Below are 21754 nucleotides of genomic sequence, written 5' to 3' on the forward strand. Positions count from 1 at the left end.
CTGGGCAGGAAATTGGTGGTTGTGGAGAGGCACCTCTTTGGCACTTCCTTTAAGGTAGACTCTCACCAGACAAAGTCCTCAACATAGTTTATCCAGAAAGAACCTTTAAAAAACACTGATCCTCTCCATTTTCCGGCTATAGCGCCAGCTTTTTGTTGCCACTTCACTTTGATGGGGAGAGCCAAATTGGTTGGTGCTTGTTTTATAGTAGGCTCTCCCTGGACAAACTCTTCTCTGCCTGCCATCTGCCCTCATTTGTCTGCAGTAGGTTTCTTTGTCTCCTTAGAGAACATGGAGAGGAGGAGGAAAGTGAGCTAACTATGGGCAAGCCATGAAGAGGAGCCAGAGAAGGCATGCAGAAGGCAAGAAACCATCCGACCCTCCAGCCCCAGCAGAGGGATCCAGCAGGAAAATGGTGGTGGCAGCAGCTCTTTGATGCTACTTTGGTTTGCTCTCCCTGCAAATGCAAGATCATGCTGAAGAACTGCCACCATCATTATCATTTTCCTGCACAGGCATTCTATAAGGCTAGAAATGGCACCATGGCAGACAGAGGCATCCAAATGACCAGTGTTTACATTAATTTAGGCATTGTGGGATCTGTTTTTAGCATAATTTTTTGACCTTACGCAAAAATGCATATTATACGTCAGTCCATCTAGGAAGACATTCCAGGTAAATTCATTGTAAGATTTTCCATGGAGAAATATCTGAATTAAGCTGTGTTTGTCATCTGTATGACTCATGTGGTATAGCTGTAGGAGAAGGTTATTTGTATGAATCAGAAGGTATGCCAACTCAAGTTTGGGAAATTAAATCCAACTGATTAAAATGACATTAGTATCCTTTTAAAAGAGAAGGGTTGGTGAAGACCCCCCTCCCACAATATATTTCCAGAAATAGCACTAATTTTCTGAAAGTAAACTTCTAGTATAGTGAGATACTTGGAGACTGAAATATCAGTGGTAAAATATTTAACTTAAGCATATTAGCCTTACCCCAAATTATTCATTTCAGTTATGTCCACTTGTACAAATCCAGTAATATTTAAGCAAACAATGTAGAAAAAATCAGTTTAATAATTTGGTTAATATCACGAGGAAGTATGCTCAAATAGCTGAAATCTGGACACAAGGGAAACTGTCAATAGGCAAACAACCCAGAAAGAATATAGTGAGCCCTTATTATTCCCTGGGTTTGGTTCCACAACCCACCATAGATACCAACATCCATGGATTCTCCAGTCCCATTATATACAGTGTCATAGTAAAATGGTGTCCCTTACATAAAATGGAAAATCAAGCTTTTGTTTTTGGGAATCTTCTAAGGACGGGGGTAAATTTTTAAACTTTGGATGGCGGAATTCTTAGATTCAGTATCTGGGGAGGCAGAGGGCCAATTGTATTGGCCTTATAAGCAAAGCTCCAGTGTTAGACTAGTTAAGATAATAGCCAAAAAGGCTCTTTAAGCTATTAAGGAAGGTTCTTGCTAGGGAAAATAATTGGTCATTCTGACTCAGTACCACAGTGTCTCTCATGGCTTTCTGAGAAGAAGCAAAGCAGTAGGCATATCCTTGGATCCTGGAAAAGAAGCATAGCCATGCAGTGCAGAAAAGTTCCATCTTTTGAGAATGAACAGGTACTGCCTGAGTGTTTTAAACATCCCACAGTCATTAAAGGTGTGCTGTGAGTAGTCAATATTGTGATTGAATACATCCTTGCCTTTTAAAAATATCTATTTCCCTCTCATCACCAAGGCCATAAAATAGATGTTGCAACTTACCTTTTTTTTTATTAAATTGAGTGAGAAAAGTTCAACCCCTAGACTGCATACAGATTCCAACTCCATTGTTGCTTCCCCAAATCTCTCCCAAAGCCCCTGGAACCATTTAAATTGCTCAAGTGAAGAAAATGGCTGGATAATACCCAAAAGGTTCCAAGATGTGTTGGATTGAGATTCTCCTTATCACACAATTTCCTAAACCTAAACAAACCCTTATAATTATTGCCTAGAATTTGCTTCTAATCACTTTAGGGTCCCAGTTTTGGCAACAAATTCAGAAGTGCAGTCTTTAACCAGAAACAAATCTTCCTTCTTCAGTTCTTTCCTTGAAGCCCCTTTATCTGTTTTTAAAGAAGGAACAGGTGATTCTGACCTTCAATATATTTTTGGATTGCAACTCCCAACACCTTTGAGGTTCATTATGTTGGTCAGGGACTAGTGGGAGTTGTAATTAATCAACATCTGGATAGCCCACATTTGATCCATAGTCTACAATCTTTATTCCTACTGCTTGATTCATGATGAAACAAAATCTGAAGAAACCAGAGAGATCCTATTCCTGGGGGAAAAACCAGTAAGAATATGCAGTTCAAGAGCCATGTACTTCCCACTCTGCTACTAGAATCTTAGAATTGGAAGAGGTGCCAACTTCACGCCCCTGCTCTATGCAGATCTTGTTTGAGCAGAAGTTCCTGTCCATGTGCAGAATCTTCATGTGGGCAAGAACTTCTCCTTTCCAGTGTTGTTACTTATATGGAGTGTCTCCCTTTAATCAGAAGTTTCTTCTCTTCGAACCTATGCTTTTTACATAAAGAAAACAACTCCAGAAGATAGTAGGACTAGGTGCTCCTTTCTTCCCATGTTTATCTAAACTGGATAACTTACACCTGAATAAGGCTAAGGTTAGTTGCCTTCATCTTGATGTATGCCTTCAAGTTGTTTCCTGAATTATAGCAACCGCTGTTTCCTGAATTATAGCAACCATAAGATGCCTCTATTATGGGATTTTCTTGGCAACCTTTGTTCAGAAGAGAGCTCTGCCTTTGCCTTCCTCTGAGGCTGAGAGAACATGACTTCTCCAAGGTCTCCCAGTGGATAATAATAATAATAATAATAATAATAATAATAATAATAATAATAATACTTCTTTATTTGTCGACCACCCTATCTCCCTAAAGGGACTCGGCGGTTTCTAGTCATGGCTGAGAGTGGACTCAGACCCTAGTTTCCTAATCATTACCCAACGTTGAAATCAGTGAGACATTTTAGTCAGAACTAATAGAAGACATAACTTGGGTAGTTACTTAGAGAAGAATGAATATAGTGGCATGTTGAAGCTATTTATAAGCAAGCAGGATGATGCTCTAGAATGGAGAGATTATGCCATTATATTCATTTTTCTTCAGATGAAGCTCTTTTTCACTTTGGGGAGTCTAAAGTGTGACTAATATTGTCTTGATCCAACTCAGAGTTCAATCCATTTGTGATTTTTGTAATCCACACATGTTTCTTATGGAGTTCATTGTTTATATTTTCAGATATAGGGTTCATTCTACATAGAGTTTGAATCCTTAGCTTAGAGGCTTTAAGAGTTGTTGTTTTTCTTTTAAAGCTTTCCAGAATTCTTCAGTTTGCATTAAACTCTTATTTGTGTTTGTATTTTACAAAGGCACTTCACACGGTCATGGTTGCTTCCACGAAACCCAGCTGTAAATAGTAGTGTTTGTACTATCAGCGGCAGGAACACAGTGCATTTACTCTCATGGGTAGGGGGGATATGAAAAGCTCCCCAACGTCCTTGATAATCAGAAAAATTAGCAAGGACTATTGTGAAAAGCCCTTGAAAACGAAGCCGTACGTGGGTTAATATTTCAACATGATAAATCTCCACTGGTTTTAAAGGGATGGACTGAATGATAACGTTTTTCAATTAGCCACAAGAAGGCTGTTAGATGCGTCACAGCTGGTGATTAAAATGTTGTGTTAGGAAAAGGTGGGGGAGAGAACAGAACATGCTAGAAAGAAAGAGAATGCAGAGATCAGGTACAATGGATTGGGTGGCTCCCCTGACTTGGTTTAAATTCACCCAGTGAAGACGATGTTAGATGCATGTTTTTTTATTTTGTTTTGGCAGGGGAGGGTTGGTAACCTAACCAAAAATCCATACTTTGAAGGGCTAAAATTCTGGCTTCCTGTCTTTGTTGTAGTAAAACCAGCATTTCCTTAAGGGAAATTGTGGATTGCTACAGCAAACACCATTGGCTCAATTTTCTTCACTCCCATGTAGAGTTTATTTAAAAGACATTTTCAGAGACAAAAGAAATAAAAGGAATTTCAGGAATAACTGTTTTTATGTTAAAACATTTATCCTTGTATAGAACTGCATGCAAAGAGGCTTTTCTCCCCCTTTCAAGGTGTGTTTCTACCCACGCATTTCCTGAATCACAGAATCTTTCCTGCCAGGCATTTCAGTGACCAGCCCATCTTCAGGAAAGGTGTAAAGCACTGTAATTCTGAAGCATAGGCCAGCCTGCTTGAAATACACCAAATACTAAAACAGAGGCAGCTCTTTACTATCAACAGAAATTGTTTTGTCACATTTCTTATGCCTGTAAATGAGTAGACAAATGCACTGGCTGCATCTTAAGTGATTCACTAACCTTTTCTCTTTTCTAAAATAATTTTATGAGAATTTTTGCATGGATAAAAGGCACCATTGGATTTATAAAAAAATACATTTAATGACGCCACTTCCCCCATTCAGGAATAATTGTGTGAATTTTATTTAGCTTTGGGGTGTCAGACCACTTTGAATGGGCTGTCTTTTTTCTCTGGGAAATTATCTGTTAGTAGTTTGCAAAGAGGTGAGGTGTCGAATCTCAGTGGTGTAAATCCTGTGCTGTATGGGGTCAATGCTAGATTTTTTTTTTCCTATGACAAACTTTGATTTTTAGGAAGCGAAGTTAATTTGCCCTTTCATCTTGAAGAACAAGATATAGTTTTATTACAACAGAATGCTAGGGCTACCACATCTGACAATCTGTCTGGTGAGTTAGCTTCTGAAAACATAAGGGGGAGGGAGAAAACCCTCTCCCTGGTGAGAGAGAGCGCGAGAAGAAATAAAAATCCAGGGTTGGGTTTTATAAGTTTATAGCTATGTCTTGGTTTTTTTTTTGTTTTTTTTTTACAGAGCTATAATTGTGATGCTTAGCTGATCTGAAAGGAACAGAATCACTTAGCCTTGAACTTTTGTTCTGCTGCTGCTTCTTGTGCCTCTGAGAGGTACAAAACATACCTGTAAACTTATAATCTCTCGAGCTGATCTTTCAAGAGGCTAAATGGTGATGGAAAGGCTGCATGTATTAAATAGTGAAAAACTTTGGGTGGAGTGGGTGGTAAATTGGACGTTTTGTAGATAAATATATAGCAGCTCTCGTAGACTGGTAGGGAATGATGTATTTCTCCTTTTCTTCTCTATAGCTGGAGAAGAGGCATGCATCTTGGTTTTATTACACAAGAAGGAAAAGAACAGGGGTGTTCAATTTGTTTTGTGTGCAAATTCAAAGATTCTTGATAAGTCTTTAAATAAGAGCCCCATTGCGTTAAAGAAAAAATCTGTATTTCAAAAAATATATTCCCACAGATAAATCCTCCATCGGAACTGAAGATTATATTGTTCCCACTGCATCTTAAGCTTTCTCTGGCCTAACAATGACTGTCAGTGCTTACGGGTTCTAACATACTTTTTATTAGTATGTTTGCATCTTTCAGAACAAAAATAAACAAACAATTTAGCCTGGATTTGTACATTTACAGATTTGTGCACACGGATACTAATTGAGAACAGAATAGCAACCAGTGACAGCTCTGTGCAAATAGACATGCTTTGGCATCCAGCTATGCAAATAGCTGTACAGCCCAGCAGATTCTGAAAAGCATTAATTGTGGCACTGCGACTGTTGCATGGCAACCGTTGTGTTTGTACAAATGACAGATACTGCCCTTTGAATTTTCTCCCTGATACTTGGGGGGCAAGATGGATTAAGAAGCAGTGACAACTGATCTGGGAAAACTATGCAGGTGCTATGGGGACCCAAAGTCAGGAGAAGATATGGTTCAATCTGCTTATAGATGACCTCCAGGTTCTTACATTGTATGTACAATGTTTGTTTGTTTTTTAATGGATAAGATGGCAGTCATGAAAAAGGATGCAGTTTCAGTTCTCTCATCCTCCTGCTTGTAAAGCAACTTTCTTGTTTTGAGTCACGACAAATGTGGGTGGAAATTAAACAAAAGAGACCAGAGTCATAAACACATCCTTTTTCATGATGCTGTCTCTGTCAAAGAGAAAGAGAAAGTAGGCTTCGTTAGGTGTGGACAACCTCACTTGTATCCTCATTCTTGCTAATAAATCATGACTGCAGTACCTATGGCAGAATCAAATAAATGTTTTTAGCACATCTCTTGTTCATTTGAACTGGGGAATGTATAAAGTATGCCCCTTCAGATGTTGCTTGATTGCAGCTTCCATGAGTTCAAGCCAGATAACCAAAGGTGAGGAATGCTAGTGATTCCAGTCCATTAACATTTGGAGTGCCACACTTTATCCAGTCCAATTTTAAACACTCAGTAAGTAATTATTTCAACTAATAATTTTTACCCACTTGAGGCTGCAACTCTAAGCACGCTTACTTGTGAGCGGCTTCCATTAAAATCAGTTTGACTTCCAGGTAAATATGTATAAGATTAGTCCTCCAAATTCCAAATATCCCTCTAATAATTAGATTCTCGTTACTTTAACAAATGAAAGATATTGTGTAATAGAGGCATTGTACAACAGAGAACAGTCAGTTTTCCTTTGCTGGTTTGTTCCAATTATAATATTGTACTTAGCAGAGAGCTGTTATCCTTGTCTATAGAAATGCATGATTACTCCTTCCTATGGAAATTGTTTAAAACAGCACCTCTGTTTCAAGGGTCCAATTGGTTTTGATGCAGAACAATTGGATCCCGTGGAAAGCAGTGGTTTAAAACAGCAACCCTATCTCAAGAGTCCAATAGATTTTAATGCAGAACCATTTCATCTCATGGAAAGGGATTCTGGCAGATTTGCATGGTGGTGGAGACTTATTGCCTAGATGTGATGAGGAAGATAGCTTCCACCTAGGGGGAAGCACTAAAGGTCTGATGAGAGGAGAACAAATGGAAATGAATGAGGGAGGACTGGGAGGTCCAATCAGCTCCCAGTTCCACTCTTTACCTAACTTATCGATGCCTCTCAATACTGCCATCTGATAAAGTCCTCAGAGCTTGTCAATGAGTTGAAAAAATTATCAACATGGACTGCATGAAGCTGCAGATGTTCTGATATGAAGTTTAAATGTTAAATGAGGATTCAGTTAGGCCCCTTCTATATTACCATATAAAATCCGGATTATCTGTTTTGAACTGGATTTTATTACAGTGTAGACTCAGATAATCCAGTTCAAAGCAGATAATGTGGATTATCTGTTTTGATAATCTGGATTATATAGCTGTGTAGAAGGGGCCTTACAGGAAATCATGGTTGCAGCTCTTTCAGGAAGAAAATCTGTGTTTGGAAGGTACACTCTCAGAATACATGATTGGATGTTTCTCCATTGAAAGCAAGCCATATATTCCAAGATAGGAGACTGGCATGTCTGGCTAGAACTTATCTTCATGGCATCTAGTTTTTGATTGGCTAGGAATATGTTTGTATGGTAGAGCATTCTGTTATGTTGGGGCACCCCCCCCCCCCCCACCAATAGTTCAAGGAGATGCAGCCTAGAAACAGGTGTATGATTTTAGTTTCTGTTTGCAAAAAATAGACTTAAGTCCTCCTGAAAAGTTAACAAATGTTTTCTTCCATTTGGAGGTCTAGTATTAGTGGTAAGTCAAATGATCACAGTTGGTCATCTCAAATATCATTAAACCATCCTGCTGTGTGAATGAGCCTTGCACTCATATGTTGTTGTTGTTCTCTCACATCTCCAATTCAATTAAATTTCCCTTTAGGACACATTTTAGTTTGATTTTATATTTGAATGAAAACTATGGTCTCTGCTTTCCCTCCCAGTATGAAGGCTGAGTGGATGAGTAACTAGTTCATATGTAGTGGCAAAATGTAATTTGTGCTAAAGAGGAACTGACTAATTGAAATGGATTAAGGGGAAGGGGAGAGTAGGAGCACAAAGATTGTGTACCTAGTCTCAGATCATAGTTTGGAATAAATAGCTGAACCAGTCCAATCTCCAATCTACAACAAAATTAAATTTATAATTAATTGTATGATCTGATTTCTTTTGTTATATTGGTTGTCTGACTTGTCCCCATATGCTTTATTTACTGATAAAGAGAAATGTTATTACAGAGGCGTATTTCAGAAATGTTGTAGTAATGTTGACTTACTATGAAGTCCCAGTGTACCTTGAGTTAGGTTTAGCCTTCATTTTAAATTATTTTTTCTTAAGGAAGAATATTTAAGTAACAGAATTAGTGGAAGAAAACCGTTTTTAAACACCTATGAATGAGCCAAATGTTGATTGAATTACCACCAGTAGATATCAGTACAACTGTCTCTAGGGTGACATATCACTTGTGCTAAAATCCTAACCAATTGCTAGAATTCTAGAGATGGAAGAGAACACATAGGCTATCTAATCCAACCACCTCCGTACAGGAAAAGTACAATCAAAGTACCCCCAACAGATTACTAGTTATCTGCCAACAAAGAAGAGCCTGGCTATTTATTCTGGGGGACAGGAGACCAGGCAGGAGACTGGCTAATTCTTGTCAGAATGCTTATGAGAGCTTTATTGTTCTTGGACCACCAAGTTGTTCTCACTAGCAGGTTAATCCATGCCCCATCCTCTTGTTCTATTTTGGATTGCCATATTTAATGCTCTAATGATTTCAAATAGATGTTGCAAATCTGTTTTATTATTCATTAGTGGCGATTGATATTGAAAGGGGAAGGGTTGGTTTCAGTAGCTAGTATATTCTATTTGTTAAAATATTGGAAATGTAACTATCATAAAAATTAGATATTGCTAGAATTTTAGTCTATCCTATGTGCTCATGTATAAGTCTTGAAATTTTAGTTAAAAATCAACCTAAAAAATTGGGTCTACTTATTGTGTGTCTAATGTAGCTTCAGTCTTATCAGAAAAGGAACCATCCTTTTCTTTGAGTAGAGTGGTCAAAGGCAAGAGCTTAGTCCGTCCTGGGAGAACTTAAAGGAAGTACTCCCCCCCCCCCCACTACTCTCTCTACCATGGTACCACTTCTGGCCTTTCTGAATCCTGGGTAATGAAAGGAACGTCCAGGAGTGGCTTTCCCCTCTGCAGGATGACAACCAACTGCATATTCTGCCCTGCAAAGTTTAGTGGCAAAACTAGGAAATGATGGAATATTTTTGTGGCTCTTCTAGCTAGTCTAAACTGTTTTTCCCCAACACAGATTTTCTGATCATAAGGCTGAACTGACAGTAGAGCCTTATATTTGGATAGCTTTCAGTGGGCTGTAAATTAACTGCCAGAAAACTAGAGAGAGATGACAGGCATAACCTTGCTATTATGAGGTTTGGCCTTTCAGCTGTCTACTCAGTGAGAAGAGTTGAAACTGTTGCCTTCCTGGGGTGTACCACTTTAGAAGAGAGAGTGTGAAGGAGAGAGAAAAAAGAAGAGATTGTGTGAAGGATTTTTACTATTGAAGTGATTTGTTTCCCATTCCTTTTACTGTACTGACTCTTTGTTTTTTCCTCTCTCTAGTGAGAACTCAGCAGATGCAGTAGCAATAGATTCTCTTGGCCAGCAGAAATCTCCATTGGAAAAATTTATGGTCAGACTGTGCGCATATCATCAGAAGCATTTCGTCCGTGTCCTGAACGACATATGCACTGAAGTACAGACTGGTTGTGAGGAGCAACAGTTACTCGAACCTGAAAATATGGATGCATCCACTTGTAGCTCTGGCTGTAGCCAGTATCACACTGAGAACCAGGACCTTGGAACTTCTTGCTCTGAATCAAAACTCCCTTCATCTCTGGACCCAGAGCAGTCAGGGCCTCATGGCTCCCTGCGCCTACTATGCCATGCCCTGAAACAGGCTGTTGATCTCAAATCTGACAGAAGAGAAAACTGCAGCTCTGTGGTCAGAAGGGATTTCCCTGAGCTTTGTAACATCAAAGCAAGTTCTGCAAGTCCCAGAGACAGTCCCACTCAAGGATACCTCACTGCCTCCAACTCCCATCACGCTGGTAAAAGCCTAGAAGGACAGACCCCTGGTAGTGAGCAAGAGATAGGGCCGAGGAAAGGTGAAGATGACAAAGAACAAATTCAAAACAGAGCTTTGCTGGGAAGCTATATTGCCGTGAAAGCAGCAAATGTAAACACTAGTGAGGATAGTCTGGAGTGTTGTGTGAGCTCCCAAAAGAATGCTTTCAAAGCTTTTCCAGAGGAGATGCGAGAACCAACTTTCACCACAAGTTCCCCCCGCAGAGCTGACAAGGAGAATGCCTTGCAGTGCAGCTCCAAAGCCACTTTGCACCAAGATACTGAAATAACTGACCAAGAAATGAAACAGAAGGTAGAGAACCATCATCAAACTTCAGGGAAGAGCAAGGGAAGCTACCATGTGCACCCTGTTGACAAGACTCGTATGGAGAATGCCAAAGATGGCTGGCTGCCCACAAGTCCCATGCCAGTGGTCCATCACAAAGCCACCAATGGACATCCTAGGTCCAAGAGCATCTCGACCTCCTCCAAAAGCACCCGTAAGAGTAAAAGGTCTTCAGGACTCAGAATAAATGACTATGATAACCAATGTGATGTTGTTTATATTAGCCAGCCAATTACAGAATGCCACTTTGAAAACAGGAGGATAGTGTCATCTAGGAAGACAGCACGGAAGAGCACCCGTGGCTACTACTACAATGGTGAATGCTGTGAGCTTCCGACAGTTCGCACCTTGGTCAAAGCCTCTCATGTACAGGAAGGTGGAAACATCCTGGCACCACGGCCTGAAGTGCTAACAAGCTCTTGTCAAGGGGTCACTCTTTCAGGGTGTAGTTATTTGGCAACAGTCCAAGCTATAAATGCTGATGGTGACAAAGGTTCTTCCACTGTTACTCTCTTTCAGGAAGATGCCTCCATCAAAATATCTCAGGAAACAGCTGAACCATGCTCAGCCGAGAGTATTCCTCCTCTGACCAGTTTGTTGAAGCAGATATGTGTTGATTCTACTGAAGCATCCACAGTGGATCTCTCTTTACCTACTTGTCCTGTTCCGCATAAGGAAGAAGGCAGCTTGTCTCTGTCTTCCCTTCAGAACACTGTTGTCCCTTCTTTGCAATTGAGTGAAGGGGAGATGCATGATAAAACTGATACAGACACTGTACAACAATCTCCTAGTGACACTGAGCCATGTAAGAATAGTGAGCCTAATGAAAATAGTGATGGTGCATTCCATTCAGATCTGTTCTCTGTCTCAGAACCTGTTCATGATGAAGAAAGAACTCCATGCTTGGACAAGGTGATTACCCAAGAATTTTCCATTTGTACAGACCAGGAGCCAGCTGTTACCTTGAAGACATCGGAAGAACATGAAGATAAATTTGACTTTTTACCTCCATTGGAGGAACCTGCCTCTCCTACAGAATTGCCACCATGCATGGAACCCCCCCCACTCTCTCCTATAGGGCCACCACTCTCCTCTATAGAGCCCCAGACAGAACCTCCTACCCAGTTAGTCAATCTGGAGCCTTCTAGGATCTCTCCTACAGGTCTATCTTCTATCTCAGAGCGTGTATGCCCTGTGGAAAATGTTGTTAACTCAAGGGTAGCATCCCCTGTAGCACAGCTTGAGAGTGTTACCCATACTATTGACCCAGAGCCTTCAGAGACTCTTCCCATAGAATCGGCAATGGTTTTACCTGACAAGGTTGATTCAGAAATTCCTCAACCCCTTTCTGACTTAGATGCAACCGAGGCCCCTGACAGTTTGCTGTGTGCTAATACACAAGAAAACATTAACACTGAAACCAATACTGAAGGTTCTCAGGGTTTGGAGGAAGACCTAGAGGAGGAAGACCTCACTGGGAAATGTGAACCTGTGTTGCCTGTTTCAGACACCAGTGACAATTGGGGTGAAAAGGCTGTAAAAGAAACATGTATGATTAGTCAGCCAGCTGAGGAAGAGGTAGCTGATATCAACACTTCATCAACATTCAAAATATCAAAAATGTGCAACGAGGAGGCTTCTTCCCAAACAAACCTAGACAAAAAACGAAAAAGGGAGAAAAAACTTCAAGTTGCATCTGATCGCTGTCTTCGAAGCCAGCAATCTCTGTTGCCTGAGGGCGACAGTACTGAGCAGCCCAGTTCTTCCAACTCTCTACAGCTTCCTCAATTACAGATTAAGCTTTCTAAAAATCCTGGCACTAAGCGCTTTAAGAGGGAAGTTCATCTTGATGGGGCAGCATCTGTGTGTGTTCCAAGTGATGGATTCCATAAAACACTGCTCAATGACATCACAAGCACTCTGAAGCCACTGACAGGTGGAGAAAGTGACATCAAAATGGGGGAGACCTATAAAACATTGACAACAGAGACTGTAATAGAGGAAGGTCAGGGTGAAGAAGGTAACAAAAGTAAGCCAGGAGCAATGCTTGAAATCTATGTAGAGGCTAGTTCTGATAAAAGAAGTGTTCACGTCCCTGTAGGAACCTCTGAGGAAAGGGAAAGGGAAAGGGAAACAAATTTTAAGCCAGAAGCTCCAGAGAACTCTGAAAGTACTATGGATATTACAAAGGCATTGCACACCCAGTGTAAGACTAGCTGTCCCCTAAGTCCTGGGAACAGGAATGAAAGTAAACATACAACATCAGAGAAGACTATAAAGTACAAGAAGCCAGCCCTCCAGTTCTATAACTTGAGACACAGCCCTGCCCCAATTCATGTAGCCACTGCTTCCAAAAATGTGCCAGAGAAGGAAACTATACAAGAAAACTCTGATACTGTAGACAAACAAAGTATAGGAAATGAAGACACTATTGACTTTGGTGATGTAGAGGTGCTATCTGACAACAAACCCAGCTTTGTAGAATGGTGCGCTGAAGACGAGAACCAAGAACTTATCACTAACTTCAATACCCAATACATGAAAACCCAGAAAGGGTGGATTCAGTTGGAAAAGGAGGCCCAGCCAGCTCCAAAGGTCAAGAATAAGTCTGACAAGCTTAAAGAGATTTGGAAAAGCAAAAAGAGGACTCGGAAGTTCAAAGGAGCTACTGAAGTCCAGAAGCTCTCCCCTGTTCAAATGTTGTTCATGAAAGCATTTGACTTATCTAATATCTGTAAATGGTTTATGGAGACAACTGAAACCAAGTCTCTGGTCATTGTGAAGAAGATGAATACCCGTCTCCCAGGAGACATGCCCCCCATCAAGCTTCCACTCCAAAAGGGCTGCTCTTCCTATCCCAGCTCACTTCAAGCTGAACGTCTAAAGAAACACCTGAAGAAGTTTGCAGCCATGACTCCAGCAAAAAATACCATAAAGACTCAGAGGTTGTTGGCTAAGCTTCGAGAGAACACAGAGGAAATTGAGGAAGAGCAAGTTGCCAGTCCAAAGCAGGCACCCTCTTCGGAAATAAATTTGGAAAATGGGATCCAAGCTAAAACAGCCCAACCCCCAGTTTGTGCACCAGTGCAGACCAGCTCACGAATTTTAAGAAAATACTCCAATTTGCGTGGCAAACTTCATGGCTTCCACAAAATAGTCAAACGAGAAAAGAATGACTCTGTGGCAAAGCATCTGTCAAATGAAAGCAAGCCAAGCAGCAAGAGCTTGAGCATTAAGCCTCTGATGTCTCCTAAACTGGTTCAGCAGGTCAAAGCCTCTTCACTCCCTACTAAATCTAATGTGGCTGAAAAAGGAAAAAAGGTGAAAAGGGGGAAAGACAGATCACAGGAAGTCACTCTGTCTAAAGGCAACCTTCAGCAAAGCAAAAAGAAGGCACTGAATGAAAGCAGCAAGCCCCAGAGCTCTTCAAGCAAAGAAAGTATCCCTCTTAAGAAAGGTAGTAAATTGAAGCATATGGAATCACCTACGACTAAGAAGCAGCCAGCTATGAAGAAGAGTAGTAAACTTGCATCTCAGAATGAGAAGACAAAAAAGCTGATTGATTTGCGACCTGGGAAAGGGAAGTCTACCACCCAGAAGGCAAAAGTGAATAGCAGTCAAAAGGCCACTCCCCAGTCTTCCAGACCAGAAGGGCCTGCTAAACCCTTAAAGCAAAAAGTGGGGCAGGATTCCTCAAGCCGGCCACAAAAAGCATTTTCAAAAAAGGCAGCCAAGGGCAAAACTCTCACTAAGTCAGTGAAACAAATGCAAGAGAACAGCAAAGGCCAGAGTAAGAAGAAGCTGAGAGCAACAAAAGACTCTCCACCCAGCAAACGCAGACGGATGGATGCAAAGTAATAGGCTTGGGTTGGAGGGGTGATCAGATGTAGAAACTCTTCCTCGAGCATTAAGGAATCAGTTAATGAACATGGGGGTCAGCTGAAAGCCATCCCTCCCTCGCTGATTCTGAGAAGTTCCTGAGCTGTACTGCAGCCAGACAACATTCTCCTCTGTTGCTGAGAAAGGAAGTTACTGCTTCTGAAAGTTCCTAGCATTGCACTGGGAACCAGGAAGTTTCAGTTTAAAGTACAGTGCCTTATTTATCCACTTAGGAAATGAATAAATTAGTCTGTATGATTTAAAGGCTGGCAGTTTATAGGTAATGCACGAGCACTTGTACTGTCATGGAAAGAGAATCACCTTTCATGCACATCCCATAGACTGTGGAAGCCTCTCTGTTGGGGTTCATGCAGGAGCATTTTCTTCCTTTGAAGCAATGAAGTATCATGGCACTGCTTAGTCTGAGGAAAGGATTATAAACCCCAAGCCTAAATGGTTTTCATACTTCAATGCTATTTTTTACTCAGAGGTCATGATGGTGTATTTTATTAAAGTGTTCACAATTGTCCATATTATGTAATTTTCGAATAGAGAGTTTGGCTATTACCTAACATGACTTGTGTCAAAAAGATACTCTTTCAGCACCATCTTTGAAAATGGCGACATGCCTGGCAAACTTTGCTTGCTTGGCTAGAGAATATTGCCTACCATCTGCCCATTCCCTGCCACTTCTGATATTTCCTAAAGATCTGTATTTTAAAGAACAATATGATTGCATTTCAGAATGGTTTTCTTTTATTCTGAGACTAATTTATGAATAACCTTGAAAGATGGGTGGATATCTCAGCATGAAATAGACAAGTGTATAGCTTTTTAAAATGATGTTTGGTTGCATCTTAATATGTGGGTCTCAAGATAGAACATCTGTAAAGAGCCATGTCAGAAGATGCACATAGGCCTCTTTGCTTTATTTTTCTATGGAGTCACTGCAAGTCCTTTTTACATATTCAGACAACTTTTTAAAAACAAGAATGGAGCAATGCTGCCAGTGAACAAGATAGTATTGGAAATCTCTGATACTTTTCCAAGCATAGTTGGGTTGCAGCTTAAGTTGAAGCAGATTCTTGTTCTAAGGAGCTGTAAAATCTAACTCTCTAAATACTCCTGTTTCACTTATTTTTGTCTTCACCTTCCAAGTTGAATTATGTAAAGCTCAAGAAGTCATCTCTCGTCACACAAGATACTACTATGAAAGCCTGTTAGAAAGCAAACAGTCACTTTCCAAGTGCAAACATTTGTTTTGGATCCAAGAAAAGGAAAGCAGCATTTTCTCAGAGGAAACTGTCCAGTACGCTTTGTGCTACCAATCTGTTAGTTGACTGTGGTTGCTTCCGCTCTAATGCTGCAGATAAGAAACAAAATCCAGCCTTTTATTTATTTCTCTAGTTTCTTTTTAAGTCACAACTAAAGCTAAGCTATTTGCTTAGAAACTTGTGCAAACTTCCATGTCTTAGCTATATGTGGCACCCAAGAGCTTCCCGTGAAGGCCTTCAAATTGCTTGACCTTTTAGAATAGCTCTCCGTGGATACCATCTGAGATCAACGTACTCAAACACATCTTTTACACATTTTTATATTAACTGGCTCGAGCCGGTCTTTTCAGTTGGTGAAGAATATATTGAATAAAAGGAAAAACAAACTCTTCAGGGAGAATGAAGAAGGTTTATGTGTGAGGAGATTGATTTTTTTTTTTTAAAGGAGGGAGGTTGCATTAGCATTGGCACTCCTATACCAAAGCTCATTACTGCAGGCAGAAAATGGATAACTAATTGTGTGGATTTTTTTCACTGATCAAAGAGACTGGAATCTGACTTCAGAAAATGCAAAACCCTCCTGCTCACTCAAGGCTGTGGATTGAGAGGGTGCACTAAAGCTATAAGACACATCAGGGTGGACTCTTTTTTTATGAAATATTTTTAAATCATTGATTTTTTAACACTTTTCGTTTCATTTAAATCATGTTGTATAAAATTAATTGTTGTAAGCATTAAGTCAGACTTAGCATTCTCTGTAAAAGGTTGATACAGATGTGTGTGGTTGTTATTTTAACTGTGGATAACAAGTGTGTTAGACATTCCACAAGGAGTATTAAAAGGTATTTAAGGAAGTATGTGAACTTGTGTGTGTGTGAGAGAGAAGGGCAAGCTTGTCAAATGTTCATGTCTCCTTTTTCTAATTTTCTGTTTCTGCATCCATAGAGATGTGTAAATCTTTCTGCTCCCTCTACCCAGGGCTGCTTCCTAACACTATGCTGGGTGGTTGGGGCACCTTGTGGTACTTTCAGCTAGTGATTTCGATCCAAACACCTCCTAATAAAACCTTTCTACCACTTTCGGTTGTCCCATTTCTTGTGTGGCCTATAGTCTAAAATGAGTATTTTGTAAAACTTGTTTAATGTGCCATATTTATCTCTATTTTCAGTAACCTGCTTGATAGGCAAGTTGCCTATGAGAAGTTGGAATATACTTGCAAAGTTTTGCCCAGGGCCTGAGACAGTAGCTAGTACCACCAATTTTGGTCCTTCTGCGTGGAAGGCATCATAAAAGAAAGAGGTCAGCTGCATGTCCTTTTAAGTAAAGGAACCTAGCCAGCGTTGCTGTACTTAGTTCTTTTTGGAACATGTATGGCTTTCTTTTGTGCCATGCATCCTGTCTCGCTTCTTCTTGGATGGGGAGTTGGTAATATGGGGACCAATAAATAGAGACTTCTCCCATCCCTCCTTGTAGAAGTAGGTCCTTTATGAAATAAAAGAACACTGTTACATAGTTTAGACTTCATAATGTTATAAACTTCTTCTAATTCTTGTTCTGGAGAAGTAAAGCTGTTTACAGCAGGAATACGATGTCTGGGGAGGACAAGTGTACTCTTGTAATATTCCCCTTCAGTGTGTTAGAAAGGAAAGATTTGGTTCACAGGTCCTCTGTTCACAATTATCTTTATGCTCTAACCAGTGTGCTTGATGAGGAATCTGCTGCCAGGTCTACAAATGTAGCCAAGTCAGGGTTGATTAGATCTTTTGGCTTCCATGTTGGGCTACTCCAGGAAGAATGTGGATGACCTTACTTACTGGAGAAGACTTCACTCTGTACCATTTTCCCTTCTTCAGACTGTTTCATAATTGTTCCCACCCTTTCTTTTATTGTTCCTACTTTATGTTTAAAAGGCACCCTTTCCCACATTGGTAGAAGAATCTTGCCCTGCTTTCTTGAAGATTGCTGTTAGTTGCTTTGCTGTTTACCATTCCCAGATCTTATACACCAAATGAACTATTTCAGCTTTTGCTTGCTGTGGGATTCTTTTTATAAAACTTCCCTGTTACCTGCATTTTATGCTTTTTTATACTATTTATATTTGATCCCTCTAACCTCCTGCTCTCCATGCCAGTTGAGATCAACTGAACCTTCTTCCCATAAGGAGTGCTTCCATTTTTCTCCAGTTGCCATATTTGCAGTCAAGCTCTTGATGCTTTTCATCCTGTTATTGTGCATTTTGTTGCTTTCAGCTTTTTCTAATGAAAGTTGCCTTGTCTTTTATCTCTGGAGCAGCCTCCTCCTGCACACAGTGTCAAAAGAAATGGTATGCTTTCACATATATGTACATAACCTGCACAAACAATATCTGTGTGCACTGTTACTCTGAATTCTGTGTGTTGGGTGGCCGATGCAGCCTCTGAGCATTTTATTTAAAGCTCTTCTCTCTTGCCAAAATTGGTGCCAGCATACATATTTTTTGGTGTGGTAAATATTATTTTGTTTCTCATTTCAAGTTTCCCATTATTTGGAATATGTTAGCCAACAAGACTGTTAGAAAGACTAACCATTAAGCGTTTATGATTATGTGCAGGGACTTCCTAGCCAAGTTTTCCTAATCACAGAAATGTTTTCTTAGGTCCTTGGTTTCTTATGATAAAGTTCTTGCTTTTGTTTTCCTCTTCAAAGGAGATGGTCACTAAATTGTCTTCTTTTCTTTCATTAATAACCAGGTATTTAAAAATACCTGGACTTTGGATCTCTCTATGGTACATATCAGATAGAATGTGAGCAATGCCCAGAAGGCCGTTTTCGTAACCATTAAGAAACACAGCAGATCAGCAAGGAATTATTGAGCCAAATGAAAATAAAAGAGTCTGTTTATTAAATTTGTGACTGTCTCTTAAATTTTACTATACTGTAAATAGAACTATCCATTTAATGTCTTCTGTTCTCTAGTTGCCGCATGCTCACCAAACAGAAGCAGACAGTCAGATAGAAATCTATGAGCAATTGGTTGCAGACCAGCGTCCCACTAACCTATAACACCCATCTGTGTCCTTACTTGGTATCCTTGCTTAAATCTGTTTCTGTCCCCATACAGTTTGTCTCCCTAGCTTTTCTGTGGGAGTGAGAATGGAGCAGTCTGGGCCGCTAGCCTGGAAGGTCCTATTATTATCACAGTTTGTTTTCTCAAAGAACTCCTTGTCAAGCTTCTTTAGGTCGCTTGGCACATCCTTGTCTTTCTGCTATGTAGTTGTAAAAAAAACCATTGATCCATTTGAAAATGATCTCAGGAGTTCTCATTTACATTGAGGAAAGGTCTTCTTACAGATTCTTTTTTGAAGTGTCACTCCAAATCATTCTCACACAATAGTGGAAATGAATGGAGCCTGAATGTTTTTGTTACTTGTGTGTGACCTGTAACCCTATGTGGGTCTTTTACATTGCAGTGCTATCAAGTCTCTTCTGAGAATCTGCTTTTTGTGTATAACTTTCAAATGCAATGTGAATATATGCATATATGTATATATGTCTATAAATATATATATATATATATATATCTATATGAATAGTAGTTGCTATGTTAACATAGCATCCAACTGGCAGCTGAAATGCATTCCTAGGTGCAGGGTAAATGCTGTCTTCTCTCCCCAGGCAGTCACAGAAATAGAAAAATAATATTGTAAATATTTTTATAATATTTATTTCCTGTACTTTGTGCTAATAAATCTTGGTTTGTAATGTAGTAGCATGGAATAGGGAGTGTTTCTTGCTCCATCCAGGTATAATTGGACACAGGGAGAAAACTGACTGGTCCTGAATTTATGCTGCAAAATCAAGGTCCTAGTTCTGAGATAGTAAATCTGTTTGAATTATTACACTTCAGATTTATGCAACTCTGTATTCCTTTACTCTTTGTGTGTGTGTTTATGTGTCTAAATATATTCTCATATAGAATGCAAAGTATTGAAAAGAACTACTGTAGTCCAACCTGCCTGATATGCTAGATTTTTGTATGCAAAAAAATTGTTGAGATCCTACGTAGGGTGATGAACCATGAAGCTCCAGGCTTCCTTTCTGGTTTCATACGTTGATGCTAGCCCCCCCCCCCCCAATCCGCCATCATTTACTGGTTGGTGGAGGACAGTGAGTGGCAGAGAAAAATCTCAATAAAAGAGGCATCATCTGAAATCTTGTAGGAGTCCTCCAGAAGTCCTGGAAGGACATCATTCTTATCTTTTCAGATATAGAGATCTAACAAGATACTTCTGTGCCATAACACACCCCACTTCCACACACAATGTCCACCAGCCAACATATGGCCATGTTGAGGGAAGCCTCAGAGAACAGGTTAGTTTTGAGGGCATGGTGGTGGGCTGTCTGAAGTGAAAATAGCACAGACATGGATTTACCATCTTGGGTATATCTCAGTGGAGTAAAACATTGCATGCTTCCCCCATCCCTCCTCTTCAACCTTGTTTACTGTAGAAACAAGTTGAAATTCTGAACTGCCACAGTTTTGGGTAGTCTGCCTAATCATGGGCACCTTTGGGCACATTACAAGTGAGCAATAAGATTCTTAGTAATAATGTTTTCACTGATAAAGCAGTATCAACGTCCTGATAAGGATGGTTGTACGTGTGTGTGTGTGTGTGTGTGTGTATTTGTCTTCAGTAGTTCTGCCACAGAAAGGAATATTTTGTTTTATCTTCATATTTATGCACCATTGCAAAAAGTAGTCAGTTTCTAAGTCTTCCCTAGTGTATTCATTGGGCTGATGGACTCTGTGATACCTTTGCCGGGCATAGTTTGGGGGCATTGCCAGTGAGATAAAGAAGAAATATCATGGTGCCTTCCCTGCTCTTTGCAGCTGAACTTTCACAATTTCTTATGTTGTATGATCGTTACTGTGTCCATTAGTTTTAGAAGATTAAGCTAATTCTTCACCACATCCTAAATTCCCAACTGCTAGACAACAAAGTTGTCTCACCTTTCTTTGGGTTCTCTCTGAATTTACCTTTGTCTTTGGGATCATTAATATCCACCTGTTTGTTCCCTTTTGACCTATCTTAGGTTGTGTTATGCAATTTAGGGGGGTCATTGTCTTTCATTTACATCTCCTTACCTTTTTTGGTTTCAGATGGAAAAGTGTGGAAGTTTCTAATGTCTTTTTTCTTAACATTGATCATTCAGAATCCTTTCCCTTTTTCTACCAAATACAATTGAGAACCCCATCTTATGAGATTATGTGATAGTAAAGCCCCTTTCTAACAATTTCTCCTCTACTTGCATCCTCTTTTGCCAATCAAATAGCTGTCATCTGTATTTTGGGTAAAGGTATCAAATGCTGTCGAAGGAGAGTGTTGATGGTGGTTGTGATTTTCTGCAACCAGCTCTTTTCACAAATGTCTTGGAATGAACTTCTTGCGCAGTTAGCAACCTCAATTATACATACAATCAACCCATAGATATGTTGTTTCCTTTTTAGCTTGTTTTTTTCCTAGGGGTTTCCTGCATTGTTATTGTCTTTTTCACTTGGCGTTCTTCACAGTTAAGGATTCTTTCTCTAAGAGTCCTAGCTAACATCTGAAGAACCAAATGTTGAGCATACTTCTCCCTGCTCCGACTTGCTCTCCAAGCAATCTGATTCTCCGTAAGTCTCCCAAATCTAGTATGTAATCAAGTACAGTGACAACGGCCCCTGGAAAGTTTCAATTCTGCTATTTATTGTTCTTCTTTTCAGGGCACTAAGAAATGCTGTGATTTTAGAAAAAGAACATGTCTGCTGTGAATTGTTGATAAATGTGTGATTAGATCATGTTCTATATACCTCATCCAAATTACATCTGAAAATGTATTTTAAAAATACAGGTTATATTCAATTATTTTCTAGTCATTCAGCCTACTTATTTACAATAGCTAGTCTATTTTGTCATCAGATTTTACCAAAATTCTGGCTACTTATATGATAGTTTTACGTTTGGAGTGTGTTTGGTGTGTTTTATTTTCTTGACTTAACCTATAGAAGACTGTGTTCTTCTCACCTATCTCTGGGCCCCAACTGAAATTTAGACTTTTTCTTCTGCTTCTTTCCCCCCTTTATGCTTTGTTATGTACCTTGTGTGCTCTAATGGCCTTTGCTTTATTGCAGCTTATTAAACATTTTATATCAATATTGG

General features: G+C 39.8%; 1 protein-coding gene across 2 annotated transcripts; it reads left to right on the top strand.

Moving 5' to 3' along the window:
* Nucleotides 1-2943: 2943 nt before the first annotated feature.
* LOC107983196 (uncharacterized) lies at nt 2944-21748 on the top strand. 2 transcript variants are annotated; one of them, XM_016995632.2, is made up of 2 exons: nt 2944-3825; nt 9573-21748. In XM_016995632.2, exon 2 carries the CDS (start codon nt 9640-9642, stop codon nt 14278-14280), a length of 4641 nt encoding a protein of 1546 aa, XP_016851121.1. In that variant the 5' UTR covers nt 2944-3825; nt 9573-9639; the 3' UTR covers nt 14281-21748. The 2 variants fall into 2 exon arrangements, with proteins under 2 accessions (XP_016851121.1, XP_062832416.1); XM_062976346.1 differs by lacking the exon at nt 2944-3825 and adding an exon at nt 4406-5064.
* The last annotated feature ends 6 nt before the right edge of the window (nt 21749-21754 follow it).

The sequence above is a fragment of the Anolis carolinensis genome, chromosome 3 (assembly GCF_035594765.1).
Source record: "Anolis carolinensis isolate JA03-04 chromosome 3, rAnoCar3.1.pri, whole genome shotgun sequence".
NCBI classification, from domain to species: domain Eukaryota; kingdom Metazoa; phylum Chordata; class Lepidosauria; order Squamata; family Dactyloidae; genus Anolis; species Anolis carolinensis.

Coding starts and splice junctions, on each gene's coding strand:
- LOC107983196 (XM_016995632.2), top strand. CDS start 9,640: ATGGTCAGACTGTGCGCATATCATCAGAAGCATTTCGTCCGTGTCCTG.